General features: G+C 46.5%; 1 protein-coding gene and 1 long non-coding RNA gene across 2 annotated transcripts in view; one reads left to right on the forward strand and one right to left on the reverse strand.

Annotated features, from left to right (window-relative positions):
- Nucleotides 1-3,678, reverse strand: part of LOC144930858 (uncharacterized) — a 49,439-nt gene extending 45,761 nt beyond the window's left edge. Inside the window, exon 1 of the long non-coding RNA XR_013636317.1 lies at nt 3,468-3,678. This is a non-coding gene — a long non-coding RNA (uncharacterized LOC144930858). The remainder of the gene's footprint in view (nt 1-3,467) is intronic.
- A 142-nt stretch (nt 3,679-3,820) lies between these two features.
- Nucleotides 3,821-19,483, forward strand: part of HS6ST1 (heparan sulfate 6-O-sulfotransferase 1) — a 272,582-nt gene continuing 256,919 nt past the window's right edge. The window contains exon 1 of the mRNA XM_073360113.2: nt 3,821-4,720. Coding sequence (XP_073216214.1) covers nt 4,203-4,720 — 518 coding nt within the window. The 5' untranslated portion in view covers nt 3,821-4,202. The remainder of the gene's footprint in view (nt 4,721-19,483) is intronic.

Raw genomic sequence — 19,483 nt, forward strand, 5'->3', positions numbered from 1 at the left:
CCTTGCTTGGGGAAACTCCCATTGATGTTGGGGGTTTTGGCCCAGGCCCTCAAAGATATTTAAGTGCCTAACTCACATTGATTTCAATGAAGTGTAGTTGAGTGTGGGTCCCAGGATATTAGAGGGACAAGGTGGGTGAGATAATATCTTTTGGACCAACTTCTGTTGGTGAGAGAGACAAGCTTTCGAGCCATGCAGAGCTGCTCTTCAGGTATTCTTCTTGCCAACAGAAGTTGGTCCAGGAAAAGATTTTTACCTCACCTACCTTGTCCCATTGATGGAAAATATAATCCCAATTATACATACAAAATGATGGGGTCTAAATTAGCTGCTACCTCTCAAGAAAGAGATCTTGAAGTCAGCATGAATAGTTCTCTGAAAACATCCACTCAATGTGCAGCGGCACTGCGGCAGTCAAAAAAGTGAACAGAATGTTAGGAACTATTAGGAAAGGAATAGATAATAAGACAGAAAATAGCATAATGCCACTATATAAATTCATAGTACACCCACACCTTAAATACTGCATGCCGTTCTGGTTGCCCTGACTCAAAAAAGATGTATTAGAATTGGAAAAAGTACAGAGAAGGGCAACAAAAATTATTAGGGGAACAGAACAGCTTCCATAGGAGGAGAGATTTAAAAAAGTGTGAATGTTCAGCTTAGAAAAGAGACAACTCAGGGGCTTATGATAGAGGTCTATAAAATCATGAATGGAGTGGAGAAAGTGAATAAGGATGTATTATTTATTGCTACACATAACACAAGCACCAGAGGTCACCCAATGAATAATAGGCAGCAGGTTTAGAACAAACATAAGGAAGTACTTCTTTATACAACATACAGTCAACCTCTGGAACTTGTTCATGAGGATGTTGTGAAGGCCAAAAGTATGATTGGGTTCAAACAAGAATCAGATAAGTTAATGGAAGATAGATCCATCAATGGCTATTAGCCAAGATGGTCAGGGGCACAACCTCATGCTCTGGGTGTCCTTAAACCTCTGACTGCCAGAAGCTGGGACTGGATGACAGGAGTAAATCACTTGTTAATGGCCTTGTTCTATTCATTCCCTCTGAAGCATGTGGCCCAGTCCACTGTCAGAAGGCAGGACACTGGGCTAGATAGACCATTGGTCTGATCCATCATGGCTAGTCTTATGTTCTGATGCATTTCAGAAGTGTACAATAATTCCTTATACTTCCAGTATGTTAACCATTCTGCAACCCTTCTGGATGAAAGGTGCTATAGTACAGAAAACACAAGATTTTCAACTATATCTCTGAATTTTCTTCTGTGGCTGGGTTTATGTTCTGTAAATTATATTTTAGTGTATTCTATCACAAAATAACATATGGTATGCTCACCACAAATAAAAACCAGTAATAGAATCTAATGGAACATCTCCACCTTTACAACTTTTCATGAATCTATCATAGCTAAACAAAAATTTTAAAATATTCTCTATCTTGGAGTTACCATCAAGTCATTAACAATAAATAACCCATGTAACTGGAATTAACACAACGGGCTATTTCTACTGGTTATAATCTTTTACAACCAGAGACAAACATCAATACCAAGAACTACTTTGTAGTTTTTATGATACAGCATATATTCCAACCACTTATATAAACCATCACATAAATGCCCATATTTCCAAATCTAAATATAAATTTCAGACCTTAAACTGAGTTTATGCTACATTTGCAGATGCTGCTAAACACTGCATATAACAATGACATCATTGTTTCTGGAGTTTCTAACATACATGAAAAGGGAAAAATCAGAAGCAGACTTTTAAAAGGAATTTATCAAACAAAATAAATGGCATAAACACAATATATGAAGCATTGGGGTGCTATAAAGATTTTATTGTTACTTGTTTGGGAAGAGCTACATAACTCACTGTGGCTCTGCAACTAGTGAGTAATGCAGTCATCTCAAAATCCAGCAGATTTATTGGTAATACTGTTCAGGCTAAGCTCTTGTCTCTCATTTTCTCCTTACTCCTTATAAATAGGACCCAGCTCTTTGCAAGATGTGACCTACATTTTATTTATTTACACTTTATATAAACTTGGTGCCTATTCCTGGTGGAGGAAAAGAACTAGTGACTCTTTGAAATTTAGCCATAACATAGTTAAATTAAATGATCAGTGGAAATGCATGAAAACATAGAGCATAGAAATAATTACAGAAAATAAAATATAATGAGGCATTTTCTAGTATCCGGGACTCTGCATCGAGAATAACCTATTCCTAGGTTGGGTACTTACATGATTCCCATCACATTAGTATCTAAGTGTCTTACAATCTTCAATGTATTTATCCACACAACACCCCTGTGAGGTAAGGAAATGCTTTCATCCTCATTTTACAGATGGGAAACTGAGGCACAGATACTAACTGACCTGCCTGGGGTCATCTAGGAAGTCTGTGGCACAGGAGGTAATTAAACCTGGGTCTCCCAAGTGAACACCCTAACCACTAGACCCTCCATCCTCTGGTATGGGAAGGAACTCCTCAAGATTTTCAAGCAGTGTTTATTTTATTCACTTAGACCCTGTTTAAGGTGTTTAAGCATTTGCCTAGCTATAAACACAATCCTACTTTAGTCACTGAAGATTATTTGCTTATTGAGGAGTTTCCTGCATCTTCCTCTTGAGCATTCAGTGTTGATCACTGTCATATACAGAATAATGCACTAGGTGGGCTGTGATTGATCCAGCATAGCAATTCCTATGTTCCCTGACCATCTTTTAACCATGCTGGGAACTATTATGTTGTAACTGGATTCCCTGCCAGGGTTAATTTTGAGCAGGAGTCTTTGCTGATAACTTTGCAAAAGCATTGTAATTATAAATGCTTTTCTGTCGATACCACATCCACTGACTTTGCTTTTAGGCCAACCACCTCTTCCCTTTTTTAAAAAATTACAGGGCTCACAAATGAAAACATCTCCCCTCCCCCCCAATAAAGTTTATCACACATGCTTGCTCTTTCTTTCCCACCCACAGACATCATAAGCCTCACTGAGACATCAGAATAAAGTGGCAGTTTCCACGGTAAACATCTGATGAAGTGAGCTGTAGCTCACGAAAGCTCATGCTCAAATAAATTGGTTAGTCTCTAAGGTGCCACAAGTACTCCTTTTCTTTTTGCGAATACAGACTAACACGGCTGTTCCTCTGAAACCTGTCAGAATAAAGTCTGCGGCACCCAGTTGTGTGACATCAGAACAAGAGGCGTACAGCGTCCCCTGGGGAAGGAGCAGATCTATTCTGTTTTCATGCAAATGCCCTTCGGTGCTAATAATTTTGCAGAGGTGCTGGGAGCCATTCAATCGAACTGTAATCCCTGTATATAATGGATCCACTTTAAGCCAGGGCAACCCCTTCCAGCAGCACCTGTGTAATTTTGTTTCAAAAAGGGAGGAGAAATATAGAAACTCAGCTGTGCCAAACCTCTCTCGTTGCAGGTGATATTCAAGGCTGCATGCAAAGGCTCTCCTCGGAGGGATGGTTGCATTGCAGAGTGTTTCCACGAGACCTTTACGGCCTCCCCCAACTTTCCCCTCCTGCCTTTGAAATCTCCCTTATTTAAATGGCCACAGCTTAGCAGCTCTACACCTTGGCAACCCGGTGGGGCGGGGGCAAAGGGGTCCGTCCTGCTGCTCCCTGAGGAGAACTGTAAAAGTCTGGGCGCCTGGAGAGCTCCACAAGCGGAGCCAGCGGGTGTGTGGGAAGTGGGAAGGGGGAGGGAGGAAAAAAGGCTGCGGGCGGGTGCTTGCAACCTGAGAGCTGAAAGGGCTGCGGGGCTTTGCTGTCTCTCTCTGCCTCGCGCTGCCGCTGTCGGCGCGAGCCTGCCGCGGAGAGCGGAGCGGAGCGAGCGGCGCCGGCGCTGTGCATGCTGGGCTCCGATCATGGTGGGCTCGCGCTAGAGGCAGGAAGGGCTCGAGCCAGTCCCCCCGTCCCCGGCAGCCGCGCGCCTCGCGGCAGCCGCGCGCCCTGGGGAGAGAAGACACCGACCGGGGAGGGGGCTGCTACCCGCCGGGCGCTCGCTCTGCCCCGCGCCGCAGCGCCCCGGGACCGCTCGCCGGAGAAGGAAGGAAGGAAGGAGGAAGGGGGGGCTTGCCCCAGGTGCCAGCCGCTGTGGGGGGACGGGACCGGACCGTGCCCACCCCCGGGAGATGGTGACACATGAGGCGCGCTGGCAGGAGCATGGTTGAAAGGACCAGCAAGTTCTTGCTGATCGTGGCCGGCTCGGTGTGCTTCATGCTCATCCTGTACCAGTACGTGGGGCCGGGGCTGAGCCTGGGGGCGCCCAGCGGCCGCGCCCCGGCCGAGGAGCTGGACCTCTTCCCCACGCCGGACCCGCACTATGTCAAGAAGTACTACTTCCCCGTGCGGGCGCTGGAGCGGGCGCTCGCCTTCGACATGAAGGGCGAGGACGTGATCGTCTTCCTGCACATCCAGAAGACGGGCGGCACCACCTTCGGCCGCCACCTGGTGCAGAACGTGCGGCTCGAGGTGCCCTGCGACTGCCGGCCCGGGCAGAAGAAGTGCACCTGCTACCGGCCCAACCGCCGGGAGACCTGGCTCTTCTCGCGCTTCTCCACCGGCTGGAGCTGCGGGCTGCACGCCGACTGGACCGAGCTCACCAGTTGCGTGCCCGGCGTGCTGGACAAGAGGGAGAGCGCCGCGCTTAAAGCCCCCAGGTGAGCGGCACCCCTAGCCCAGCCCGAGGGCATGCCTTGCATCCCGAGCACGGGAAACCACCCCCACCCCCGCACGCCTCACGGTGAGCACTGCACCCCCAGCCCGGGAACTCTCCTCTGCACACTCACGGCGAACCCCCACCACGGGAACCCCTCGCTGTACTCTCTGCACCCCAGTCCTGCCTGTGGACATGCACTACACTCGCCTAGACCCCGGGAACTCCCCTCTGCACCTTCACAGCGTGCAGCTTATTTCCATCTGAATCCCTCTCTGCATGCCCAGCCTGCAGCATGTACTGCACCCCCAGCATGGGAATGCCCCCCCCCACACACACACTCATGGCATGCACTGCATCCCCCTTGGTATCTCTCTCTGCACCCCCAGCCTGGGAACCTCCTCAGCACACCCTTGACTTGCACTGTACTCCTCTCTGCATCCCAGCCCACAGCATGCACTGCACTGCTTTGCACTCCCAGCACCCCCTCTTCACCTCCACAGCATTTACTGCACCCCCCTTGGCACCTCTCTCTTCATTTCCACTGCACTTCTCTGCACCCTGAGCCTGGGCACCTCCTCTGCACCCCCACAGTGTGCACTGCACCTCCTGCCCAGGTATTCCCATGCATGCGCTGGACTCCTCTCTACCCCCAACCTGGGCACCCCTCACTGCACCCCGCTCTGCATGCTCACTCAGGGGCACTGTACTCTGCAGCACCAGCTACCTCCTCTGCACCTCCACAGTGTGCGTTTCACCCCCAGCCCAGGCTCCCCTTCTTGATGTGCTGCACCCCTCTCTCTACCCCCAGACCAGGCACTGTCTTTTGTACCCCCAGAGCATACACTTCACCTTCCTTGGCACCCCCAGCCCAGCCCATGGCATTCACTGCACTTCCCTAGGCATATCTCCAGCCTACCCCACGGCATATGCTACTCCTGTCTGCATCCTCTGCTCACCCTACTGCGTACATGCCCCTGTCCTCTGCACCCCAGCCTGGCTACCCACCTCTGCACCCCACCGCAAGCATGCACTCTCCTCTGCACCCTCAACCCAGACGCCCCCTCTGCCACATCCATGGCATGCACTGCATCAGCTCTCTGCACCTCCAGCTCAGACCACCTGCCCTCTGTACCCCCCACAGCATGCATCCATCTGCACCCACAGCCCTCACCATGACATAAACTGCACCTGCCCTCTGCACCCCTAGCCCAGGCACCCCCTCTGCCCACATTATTACAGGTACTGCACCTCTTCTTTGCACTCTAGCTCACCCCATTGCATTCATTGAACCTCCTCTCTGCACCCCCACATCCCATCTTGTGCACCCTCCACTCCTCAGCCCAGCCTTATCCTTGCCCTTGTAGCCTATATAGCTACCCTACTCTGTGTATCCCTAATCCTCCTATACCCCAGCTAAACCCGTACACCCTCAATCGCAGGCAAGAGAGACACAAGACCCCCAGTCCCCTGCACGCTTAACCCCCCTTCCTGCATGTATGCGCACAATCACCCCCATATTCCACTTTGCATACCCCTACACCCACTCTATATCCCCCCTTCAGTTCCTGTCCTTTTCCTTGCACAGTGAGTGGTGCTTCAAAAGCCTTAGCTGAAAACAGTACATTTGTCCTGCAAACCTCAACTTACATCCCCTTTATCTCTCTGTCTTCCACTTGGACAGGAGAGAGAGCATCACCCCAAAATCCCAGGCAAGACAACTCGCTCAAAATTTCATTCTTACACACGCCCAATCCGACCCCCAGCCCCTCTCACACGGACACCAAATCCTATTGCATTCCTGTCCTCTTGTATCCTTCATTCCACTGCCCCAGTCTTAACTTGCTCTCAAGATAATAATTTATAATAATCTATGTAAATTTAAAATGACTTGTTTAAAGGCATCTCCAATTGTTCTTATTCCTGCTTCCCTAATTTAACGTATTTTTATGTCTTTGAGTCTGAGAGGTCTGGTAGTTTTTTTAGCTGATCCCTATCATTGGAAATACCATGCACAATCTCTTTAGTGAATGTAAATCACTGTTGTTGTTATTACTGTCGCTTGTATAATTTTTTCCGTAAGTTTAATTCTCAGAGCTATGCAACATTTTATGCAATCATTTGTTAATGCCATGTGCTGTATATATGTCTTTAATAGCATACGTAATAATCCTTTTAGTGAACGGCAGCCTTAGAGCAAGTCTATGTTTTAGCATCGCTGTTCTTCTTTCTTCTGCATTTTAAACCATTTTAGTCGGTCTTGTCCTCGGAGGAGTATGCAGTTATTAGTGTATTCTTTATTGCCTCTGTTATGATTACTGCTCCTTTCAACGGATCTCAGTCAGTTTCAGTGTTAGTCATCCTAATACTATACTTGAGTCACTGTCATGCTGGCTGACCTGGGAACGGCAAACCAGGGCATGTAGGCAGAGGGATAGAGTCCTCTCAGGTTTTCCTTGTGATCTTTTATTTTTAAGGCACTTGTAAACGTTTATAAACAAAATACCCTTCACCTGTCCTGTTGCTGATGTGGTTTAGTGAAGTGCTGAAATGAAAACTGCTCAAAGTTCAAATCTGGTAAAAACCTGGTCTGTGAACCCTGGCACCCAGTTAGCAACTGGTAACTTGCCATAAAGACAGATTTATGGATTGATCCAGACACCCATCTGCTCAGGAGCCTCTGTTGTACTTAAACCTACTCTACCTTCAGTATTTAATCCTACTCTCCTTGCTTTTTCATACAGTTAATACAGAACAGCATAATGCTGTTGTAATGAAGCTCCAGATTGTGAACATATAGTAAGGGTCCTATTACATGGTTGCTCAGTTACCTTTAACCTTAAAGGCTTAATAATTAGTTCTTACTGAAGATGTTCCACTTTGGAGAATGGATTCTGTGGAAGAATCCTCAGTGTATTTTGTAGGCACTTCAGAAGCAGCTACTAAGTATTGCACCTTTTCAATAATTTTTGAATGAGGTTGTTTTCTCTCTAGTATTTGTTTTTTAAGATTTAGGGCATTTGACGCTTTTTAAACTATCCTTCTTCAAAATATATCGAAAAAATGATCTCGTCCCCCAGTGTATCCAGGAGTGGATTTATCATGAAACAAACCGTGTAGTGTCATGGGACCCCCAATGACAGGGGGCCTGCCAAAATGCAGGACAAATCTCACCTGACAACCTGCCCCTGAGTCCCTGGCCTGCGCGAAGCAGAGCTCAGGCAGGCTGCCTGCATGCTGTGGCTGGTGGCCCCACGCTGCTCCTGGAAGTGGCCGGGTGCTGGCATGTTTCTGTGCACCCCTGGCGGGGTGGGGGGAGACGACTCTGTGCGCTGCTCCTGCCCCGGGCAATGCATGGAGACCTGATGCCCCTCTCCCCCCAAGGGGTGTGCAGAGATGTGCCTGCAGCAAGGCTAAGGTGGCTCCTTGCCTGCTATGCCTCCCTTCCTCCCTCCCTCCACGCCGTTCCTGGAAGCAGCCGGCGTGTCCCTGCGGCCCCTGGGGAGGGGGTGTTTCTCCATGAGCTGCCCTCGCCATGAGTGCCGACTGCACAGCTCCCATTGGCTGGGAACTGTGGACAATGGGAGCTCTGGGGGCAGTGCCTGCAGTCAGCGGTGCATGGAGACCCCTTGCGCCCCCTGCGTAGGAGCCGCTGCCAGAGGGGGGGATGTGCTGGTCGCTTTGGGAGCCACGCCACCCAAGGTAGATGCTGCTTCCCTCTCACACACAGCCCCCTGCTCCAACCCAGAGCCCATACCCAGCACCCAAACTCCCTCTCAGAGCCCCGACCCCTGCACCCACTCCCACACCCCATCCCACTGCCCCAATCAAGGTACCTTACTTTATTTTCATTTACTTCCCATTACTTATAGGAGGAAGATGAAGAAAAAAAAATGTTCTTTTTCTTGGCTGGGTCCTGAGGGCCCCCCACTGCAACCCCCCCTCCCGAAAATGAAGCTGTGCACAGGGCCCCACTAACTCTAAATCCACCATTGAGTGTATCCTAATACTAGTTTTGCTCAGTGCTGTGGTCTCTTTGTTTCTGTTACCCCACAGATTAGGTTGGATTAGGACTTGATTTTCAGAAATGTTGGGGCTATGATGTGGAGGTTTAGGTAATCTGATTATAGTAATCTTGGTTTGTTTACACACACTGTGCTTGGTCTTTCATTAATTTTGAACCGCGGATGATTTTGGTACAATAAACAGCTACCAGTTGACTTTGTAATATTGTCCTAGCACAGTGCTCTATTGTAATGAAGTACAGTTCATTGTGTTCGTAAGGCATCTTCACAAAAAGATAACATTTCTCTGGGTTGTAATGAAATCAGGATTCATAAATGAGAGATGTTTGTTTAAAATCCGTGATGTAGTGAATTTCATTTGTTCAGATGAAATAGTATACCTTCTTGCATTATTTCCAGTACACTAGCAATCATATCACTTCATTTCTCTGCTCTGAATAATGTATCTTGGCCATCAGAACAGTAGCTTGTTTTTTATGTGACCTGTGCTTTCGAGAGAGGCTAGTGTTGAAATAGGATTTGACTACGAAATTCTCACTTGAACAAGCTCAAGACAGAACCATCTGGGTCTGCTTGAACACAGTAAGACTTCAGAATTCTAAAGTTACTTTTATAGCTCTTCTGCAGTGCAGACATGAAATTCACCTTTCAGAACATTCAGTTCCTTCCTTGTGAGAGGGGCTGCAGCCCGGGGCCTCAAGCTAAGAGGGGGCCCTGCAGGCTGGATGCGGCCCACTGCTTCTTTCCATCCGGCCCGCGGCAAATCTCCATGCTGCGGGCCAGACACCGGTCCCCGAGCATCCCAACCCCCTGTCCCATCCCTGTCTCCACCCCAGAGCCCACCTCTCCAGCTGGAGCTGCACCCTCTCCTACACCCCAGTCCTAAACCCACTCGAAACCCCCAGGGGACCCACAAAATCTAGGAGCCCCCAGGCCCACTGGAGAGTTAATCTGGGCCTGTACAGTGAAGTTTGACAACGTTGCTCTTTCCAGCTATTGCATCAGTGTTAGAAGACTGCAAAAGCGATATTTGTTGCGCAAAACACAACAGCTACCATCTGATTAAAAATCTGTCTAACATTGTGCCTTCCAGTAGTCCTGGAAAGCTTGAAGGTCATTCAGAAATGCCCACATGTACAAATCATGAGCTAAAAGCTGTTAACTTTGAAAGGAATGCAGCTTTATCACTGCGTAGTGCCCTATTGCACTACATTCCATAACCTAGGCATGGTACATAAATTTACAATGCACTTGGCTCTTTTTATTGTTCTGCTGCTCTGAGCTGGCCTTAACGATGGGGAGTGCTAGAATGTCCAAAGACTGCAAATTCCTGGGTTTTTGTTTGGTTTGGTTTGGTTTTTTTTTTTTGCATTGATATGGTAAATAAGAGACAGACATTTTTAGCTCCAGTGGGTCAGCGCACTTAAAGTTTATGCTGTTTTGTTGTCTTTGAGTGATTGTTTGCCATGCTTTGTATATAAAAGACACTTGTAAATGATTTTTGGGCAAGCATTTCTTGAAGTAAATGTTTTGTTCACATGCAATAAAAGGAATAGATTGACGACTTCTGTGCTTGTAACATTTGGAACTAAAGTGAGCTCCATTGTGAACCAAAAGTGTACATTATCTGCAATCTTCCATTTGTCTCAAGTTAAGCATCTAAAATTGAGATGCCCAAAACCTTGAGTTGCTTTTTAAAATCTTCACACCATTATATTTTGCATCAACTCAGTTCTTTAGCCTAATTGTCACTATTAATAGAATGTGCAAAGTAAGCCAGTCTTACTTTGGCTTTCTCCACTCAGGACTTGATCTAAATCAGTAGTTTTCAACCTGTGGTCTGCGGACCGCTGGGGGTCTACAGACTATGTGGAAGATTTCCAAAGGGGTTCGCACCTCCATTTGAAATTATTTTAGGGTCTGCAAATGGGGGGAAAAAAAGGTTGAATACCACTGATCTAAAGCCCTTGAAGTGAATGGAAAGATTCTTGGATGAGCCCCTAATGCAGTGGTGCCCAAACTTCTTCTGTCACACCCCCCTTACCAGTAATGGAATCTGTCTGTGTCTTCCCCTCCCCCCCTCCATCACTGCACAGTTGGCTCAGCAGAGGAGCTGGGGGGCAAAGGCGGAGCTGGCCTGGGGGTGGAGAGGGAATGATGGCAGAGCTGGGCTAGGGGCAGAGCAGGGGATGGAGCTGTGTTGGGGCAGAGTGGAGCTGGGTGACATTCTGTCCCCACTCCTTTTGGGGGCTGACCTGCCCTCCTGCCCCCATGTGCCCCGCCAGATGTTCCTCTGTGCCCCCCTTGGGAGGCGTATCCCACAGTTTTGGGGACCACTGCCCTAATGGCACTGTGGTGTTTCACTCTGCCTGCTGCACCTATCACCCTCTGTGCCAAGGACTGTGAAGAGTTAGAAGTTCTCAAGACCTTCTTGTAGGGCACTTCACATATGAGCCTGTTGCCTCCCCTTTTTAATTGTGTTCTGTGGGAACAATAAGGACATAAATAAATTTAAGCTAAGGGAGATCCATTCCCTTATTCTCCCCACATCTCCTCACTGGAAACAATCTTTATAGCTATCCCTACTGGTTCATTCTTCTTTGTTTCAAAACAAGAGCATGTAAACTGTTTATTTTCCTGAAGATTCATTGTTCACATGGAGATGGTTTATAAGGCATGTAACAGCTTTAAATATCCGTTCGGCTCAAACTTCTAGTTGCTTTAGGATAGGCTGTATATTTGGCAGAACACTGGAACTGTGTTGCTCTCCACCCCCATTTAATTTCTGTTTCAAGCACTGTGTAGATTGCTTCTTTTATTTTCTTTTTTTTTTAATGAGCCTCCTCAAGAGGCTAACTTAATCTTGGCTTTGTGTATGCGTTTATATGCGAGTCTGTCACAGAAGTTCACCTGCTGAGCTTTTAATCTACATTTCACACTATTCTCAAGAAATTGACAGGAACTTTTTTTTGTGATCACAAATACAAAAAAGGAAAACCCTTCCCCACCCTCATCTGGATTTGAATTCTTTACAAACAATAAAATACCATATACGAACATTAAAATGCAAAATCCCAGATGTCTGTTGTAGGTTTTCGGTAACACCCATAGTTAAGCAAATCCGTTTGCCTGGATTCTGGAGTCTCTCGGGCAAGCTGTTTACAGTGTTTGTTTTTGTGCAGGTTTTTATTTTATTTTATTAAAAGAAACAATTCACAGAGCCCAGCCATATGGAGGGGTTTTGCCAGTTTGATTTTCTGAAGTGTGAACTTTCGCAGTTTCATATTGGATGTGTGTATGCAGAGAGCTAGGGCCATTGTTCACAAGTCAGCTACACCAGTGTGGCTCTGGAATAATTCTGCTGAAAGCAGTTGAATGGTAACAGGGTAAAACTATTGAAAGTGAGAGGAGAGAAAGGCCTTTGGAATGTGGGAAACTGAATTCCTTTGCCGCCCAGGTGTGTTACAGCCAGTTGGCCAGATATGGAACCCCTACGTGTTGCATCCAGTTGCCCTGATTTCTACAGCCAAGAGTAGGGTGACCACATGTCTTGTTTTGGCAGCGACAGTCCCCTTTTTAAGCCCTGTCCCAGCCATCCTGACTTTTTGGCAAAACTGGGCATTTGTCCCGTTTGCTCTTGCCGACTTGATCAGTTGGCAAGAGCAAATGGGACAAATGCTCACTTTTGTCAGAAAAGTGGGGTGTGGAGGAATGCGCAGGGGGGGTGAGCGGAGATGGTAGCCCTGCACAGGGGGGGAAATAGGGTTGGTGGGGGAGGCAGCGTTCCAGCCTGTGGGGGGATGGTACAGGGTTCCAGCAACCGGGCAACGGTCTTGCGTGTGGTGGTGGAGCTTGGGCAAGTGACTGGGGGTGTCCCATTTTCCCTTTGGGAAATATGGTCACCCTAGCCAAGACAGATGGATCTTAAATGGTCCGTTCTCCACAGCTGAGACTTTTAGTTTGGCGGATTGTAAATCATTGAATTAGGTTAGTCATTGAGGTCAAGGTTTTGGCTAATTAAAAAAACAAAAACAAAACTGCTGTCCGAGAATTAAGGTGTTCTGTTCACCTGAGTCACCTAGGGCCCTTCTAATGTCATATATCAGGCAATCACAAATCTTTTAACATGAAAAAGAGGACATTTCAGAGCTAAAGACTTTTTGCTAAAAGATTTTAAAATTTGAATCTTGTTGACTGCTCAGTGGTGTGTATTACATGTTGAAAAGTAATGCAAATGTAAAGAGACAGACTCCTTTAAAAATGTAATTGTTCCTGTATAGCGGACCCTATGTTACTTATAATTGTCACACCACAAGTGCATGCAAAATTTCCAAAACTAATCACTTTCATTCCACAGAGAGCCCTAGGTAGGACATCCTGGTCTACAGCGTGTAATGTCATATTGGAATGTCCCTGACTGGGAGTGGGTAGACCTAAGGAAAGTGGAGTGACAAATCCTGCAATATATACTACCACCGAAAATGATGCGCGCATACCTATTGCAAGCTAGCGCGGCCCTGATCAATACTAGCTTCGGATCTGTCTATGCACGCTTGTGGGGGGGGATCTGTGACTAAGAAGCTTTGCAGTGGCTTTATGTTAACCTTTATTAAACAAAGTGCATGCGCCCAAAATGACTAAGGCCTGATAAAGCAGCTGTGCGCTTACCTGGCATGACCGAGCAGGGCATGTTTGCTGTGTATCCCGAGGAGTCTCTCCCTGAAGGGGAGGAATGAAGGATTTTTGTTTCATTGGTAATTACCTTCGTTCTTCTCTTTAGGAAAGCACTGCGGGAGGAATCTCCCCTTGTAACCTAGAGGTTCCTGTGACTCTCTTTTTTGAGCAATCCAATCACCCCCACCCCAAACTAAGGAGAGACTGGACACCTTTTCCTGTGAAACTTCCACTGACTTGCAGGAGTGGGCTCTTGCAGGCTCTGTACAAGTGCACTGGAGACAGCTTAAAGCCTTTGCTGGCACACATACATCGTAATGCAGGATTTCTGCGATTCGCTCTGGAAGGATGTTTGTAGCCGAACAAAGCTGAGTGGAGACCCAGTCTTCTAAAAGAACATAGTTTTGTGTTGTGTCTGCGAGTGTGACTTATCGCTTTGATCACTTTGCTTTCTGTGATATCCCCATCTGCTGACCACTTGCCCTATCTGAACCTTGTTTATGGCTGCTGCCGCACATGGTCATGGATGATTGCTTGTTAATCTGTTTCTAATACATTTGTTCACAACTGTGACTAGGTTTGTGATATTAGAGAGACAAGGTGGGGGAGGTAATGTCTTTTATTGGACCAGCTTCTGTTGGTGCGAGAGACAACCTTTTGAGCTTACACAGAGGTTTGAGATAGATGTTAGTCGATAGTTGTGTGGTTGTGGTATGACAGCTGTTTTGGCCTGGAAGCAGTTCGACTGTACAGCTGTGGTTTGATGAATAAACAAGAAATAGCTGGTTCAAGTTCAGGTAGGCTTATATGATTGGTTTAGTGCAGTGGTTTTCAAACTTTTTTTCTGGAGACCCAGTTGAAGAAAATTGTTGATGCCCATGACCCAACGGGAGCTGGGGATGAGGGTTTTGGCGTGTGGGAGGGGCTCAGGGCTGGGACAGAGGGTTGGGGTGGGGCCGGTGATGAGGGATTTGGGGTGCAGGAGGGGGCTCTGGGTTGGGGAGGGCTCAGTGCTGGGGCAGCAAGTCGGGTTGTGGGAGGCAGTCAGGGCTCTGGACTGGGGGTGCAGGCTCTGGGGTGGAGCTGGGGATGGGTTTAGGAGTGGGTTTCTGGCCAGTGGGAGTGCGGAGCCAGTGCTCGGGGCGGGGGCAGTGTGCGGAGCCCCGTGACTCCACGCCGAGGAGCTGGACCTGCTGCTGGCCGCTTCCAGGGCACAATGCCGTGTCAGAGCAGGTAGGGACTAGTCTGCCTTAGCCAGGCATCACCGCCCAAAGGACTTTTAACAGCCCAGCTGGCAGTGCTGACCAGAGCTGCCACGACCCAGTGCCTTACGTTCTGCGACCTGGTACTGGGTTGCAACCTGCAGTTTGAAAACCACTGGTTTACTGTGTCCTATCCATTGTGTTTGGTGTTTTTGCCTGCCTGCTACCCATTTTGCTATTGGATTACCTTTAATGGGGACTCTGGTGCTTGTGGAGTGGCATCATAAGGCCGTTGGCTTCAGTCGCTTGCAGAATCAGGGCTGTTGTTTGTCTCTTCTTCCGTTTTCCCATGGGCGGTTACTTGTTTCAAAGTACTAATAATATTATCATATGCATGGCAAAAATTGTAGTTGAATGTTCTAGGAGTAAACAGAACCTCTATAGGGTGTGTGTGGTTACTTCAAAAAGCCAAATGGCATATTCCTCTTGCCCCAAACTTTGCGTTTCCATAAAGTTGAGCCCTGGTTGCATTTAAGTTCCTTAGAAATATTAGGATTGGGGCAGGGGGACTTTCCTTATTTTCCTAATTTAGAATTGTTCTTCATGGAGCAAGGCTACTTGTCATGTTCTCCACTGTTAATAGTCGCAGTGGGTATAGCTGTTGAGTCAGGATTCTTTAGTGGAAGTTTGCTTGGGGTTGGGATGGAAGGAAATGATACTGATGTTTCTGATTCCATAGAAAAGTGGGGGGAGGGGGAAGGAGGATACAGAAGTGAAGGAATCCATTGCAGATTCTGTTAGCTCTGAGACCATGGCTGTCTGTAACGGCTTTTTTGTTTTGTTTTCCTTCATTCCTAATGGACTTAGAACTATTGATTGATCAGTGGACTTTCTGATTAGTGCAATTCTAAGGTGACGCAGACCCTGTAATTGCATTTTCATTGCTTTTTGTGCATTTCTACCCTCCTGCTATCCCCTCAGTACAGAAATTGGATTCTATACAGAGTGCTCTCTATCCCTGTGCATAATCCTTAGGGAATTATTGTCATCAAGAGACCAGGACTTTAATCAGTCTATTCTGCAGCACTTCAGGTTTCGGGTGTGAATTGATGCTGCACTTGGTCTGGTTATGATATCGCCAAAGGAGGGAGCACTCAGCAGCTCCTAGTCCTTGTCGTTTGTCTCCTAACAATCTAGTCTCTGCTGAAAAATAAACAACCTATGTTAAGAAATGGTGGTGCACACTAAACATGAATTTTAAAAAATCCACCCTTAATGGGGTTTGGTTGTGATTATTTGTGTTATATGCTGCACATAAGGGTATAATTTAAGGGGTAGGGCCTGAGGTTGTGTTCTGTATGCTGTCCTGCTGCTGGGAACTTCTGATTAGAGGTATGAGACAGGCAGCCTTTCTAGCCCTTGCCCTAAAAAGAGGTTAGAGGGCTTCTGTCTCACACCTCTAGCCCTAAGGTGAAGTCATTGATCATAGCAATTGTGTAGTGCTTTCACTATACACAAGGCACCACAAAGGTTGGTGAGCATTATCCTACAGAGGGTCAGACAGCTGCTGGTGTTAATCTGAAATAAGTCTTGAGTGGGAACTGTCTCGCACCTCTAACCTAAATCTCAAGATTATATTTTTCATATATATTCCCTACCTGCACACCCATTCTGTTGCCTCCAGAATCGGCTGATGTGCCTTTATACAGATGATTTCTTAAATGCATCTGAACATATTTTTCCTGCTGCTTTGTCCTCTACCCTTGGTTAATGATAAACCTGTCATAATACTCGTCTACCTTTTTATAGAGGAAATATTTGGCAATTTCCTGCCATTTTAAACAAGAACTTGGTGATTTGCAATTAACTTTTTTGTGGTCTGATGCTTCGTTTTGTTGCATAACTCTTCTCCAGCTTATAAACTGGAAAGTCTTTGATTACACTTCATCACAGAGTACGGCGTTAGCATTTCTTTTGCTGCACTGTGACTTATTAAAAAACCCTGTCATATTTTGGGTTACATTTTACTAAAACTTTTTGGGCCTTGTTTGTCTTTTTGTTTTTATAGTCTTTTCAGGAAAATTAGTAATGCTAATCTTGAAGTATTAACTAAAACTTCTAAACTCTTCTGCCAATAAAATACAGTATGGTCTCCGTTTTCAAAAGTGACTAGTGCTCTTTGGATGCCTAACTTGAGACCCCTTTTGAGGGCCTGACTTTCAGAAAGTGCTGAACACCCTCCCTTTTGGAAATTGACTTTATCTCAAGTTAGGCACTCAAAATCATTAATTACTCTTGTAATTTAAGGCTTATAGCTCTAACATTATTAGGAGTAAACAGGTATAAGACAGGTGACTCCAGTAAAATCCTCAAAAAGATTTGTTGCAAGTTTCCTTGTAAAACCTGCAAGATTCTTTTTTTATGTCTGTGTTCCATTGTGTCTGTTCTCGTTCTCTCTCTCTCTCATTCGTTCTCTCTCTCTCAAGAGTCATTTTTGTGTTTTTCTCCTCAGGCCTCTTGGGAGGTGGGGGTAGGTGGACCCAAACAAATACTATAAAAGTTGGATTGACTTTTTTTATGTTTAAACTAGAAGCTCTTGCTGTGTGACCCTCTCACCTTCAGTAAAGATTTCAGTTAGGGTAACAACAACCCTGTACTGCAAATATTCGAAAAAAAATCAGTGCTTCCTAGGACAGACGACAGCAGTAGCTTGCTGACTCATCAGTTCACTGAGATCCTTTGCTTTGCTTGTGGAGACGCTGGAAGAATTAGGAGCACAAGGATCATAAACTGTAATCATAATGGGTAAACCATCTCTCCTGTTAACATGCTTTAAACTGGAAAAGACGGGATTACTCTTCTGCTACTTTTTTTTCATCTCCCTTAACTAGGTCTCTCCAAAGCAAAGAGACAGATGTAACTCATGTTGTTGCACAAGAGGCAAAAAATGAATAGATTTATGTTGTCTACTTTGGCTTAATCAAGTACAGTAGAGTCTACTTAAATGAAAATCTCTGTAAAGGAAACTACTCCACACTCAAGGCCCCATACCAAAGCACATACACAAATGCAGAGAAGCCCTTTCAGAGCAGATGGCCTTTGTGTAGGTCTTTGAAACCTCTCCTTTCTCACTCCATCCAAACAGTAATGACTCTACTACACTGAGCGCACATCACTGGGCATGTGGTTGACTTTAGGATATTTAGGGTGGTGTCAGCTAGTTCTTTGCAGTATCCCCAAAATGAGCTACCTCAGGCTTGTCTACACTGAAGATTTGCCCCAATTTCATCGGAGTTTGTACCGATTTCAGCCAGTTACGACCAGCTACTAGTATAGGTTTAAAAATATACTTATTTTCTTACTGTAGACATGGCCTAAGGCAGTTTCTGCACTAAGTTTTTTTTGCCACAAAATCCAAACTCTTGCTACCACCAGTTCAACCCCGCCAGTGGCAGCAATGGTGGAGCACGAGTTCAAGTGGTGTTTGCAACGGAGGTGGGGCGAGGAGCTGCTGGAAGTTAAACAGTCATGTTGTCTGACTGGCTCAGAGTCGATGTATCTGGTGGGGCAATTACAATGCCAGCAGCCCCGTGGCTATAACAGGGCTCTTGCTGGACTAGCGTTGTTGAATCAGTGGTAGGGATGGTAATACCCTCTCTGATCCAGATTTCACCCCTGGCACTCTGTGGAGACCGTTCTCACCAAAGCATCTAAAGATTCATTTCTGGCCATACCTCTGAATCAGTCCTCCATCCTCATCATTCTCCAATCTGTCAGCTGCATTTGACACTGGGGACCATGCTTTCCTTCTTCTTACCTTGTCCATCCTTGGCTTTTGTGACTCAGCCCTCTTCTGGTTTTCTTCCTGCCTTTCCAACTGCTCCTTCAGCATGTTCATCCCCCCACCCCCAGCTTTCTGGGGGGGCGGGGTTCCCCTCAGGGCTCTGTCTGTCATTCCCTTTTCTTCTCCCTCTGCACTTTGTCTCTGGGTAATCATCTCTCTAAATATAAATTCAACAACCATACCTATGCTGGCAAATCACAGATCTACCTCTCTTCTTCAGATCTGTCTCCTTCAGTCCAAACTAAATTCTCAGCCTATCACTCTGACATCTCCTCATGGTTGTCCAGCCATCAGTTGTAGCTCAACGTGGCCAAAACAGAGCTCCTAATGTTTCCCCTCAAACCTCTTCCCCACCTCCTCCTCAATCACTGTGGACGACACCAGCATCCTGCCTGTCACTCAGGTCCATAACCTAGACATTACCTTCCTTCAATGCTGAGTTCTTTCTAGGGTCTTACATGCAGGCTGCGTCTAAGTCTTGCCAGTTCTTTCTGCATAACATCACTATGAGCTTCCTGAGACCTTGTCTTTCCTTTCCATCCACAGAGCTAAAACTCTTGTCCAGGCTTTCGTTCTCTTGTGTCTCAGTTACTGCAACATCCTCTTCTCTGGCCTTGACAAATGCAGTCTTGCTCTCCTCATGTCCGTGCAGAATGCTGCTGCAAAGATAGTTTTTCTTAGCTTGTTGTTTTGACCCCATCACCCTCTCTTTGCATTCTTCCACTGGCTCCCATTCTCTGTTGCATTAAACAATAAGTCTTCAATTTCAAGGTCCTTCATGACCAAACCTAACCCTGCCTGTCGCTCATAAATTATTAAGGTATCGACTTCCACCTCTGGTCTGCCAACAAGGCCAACTTCCATCACCCACTGATTTCAAAATTTAACAAGCACCAACATACTTTGTCCCAGGCTTCTACTTATGTATGGGAGAAGCTTCCCTTAAACATCTGCAAAGCTACTTCATTGTCCTTCATCTCCCTCCTTAAAACTTGTCTTTTGCTGTGATGCCTAAAAAACTA

This window comes from Lepidochelys kempii, chromosome 9 (assembly GCF_965140285.1).
Source record: "Lepidochelys kempii isolate rLepKem1 chromosome 9, rLepKem1.hap1, whole genome shotgun sequence".
Classification (NCBI taxonomy): Eukaryota; Metazoa; Chordata; order Testudines; family Cheloniidae; genus Lepidochelys; species Lepidochelys kempii.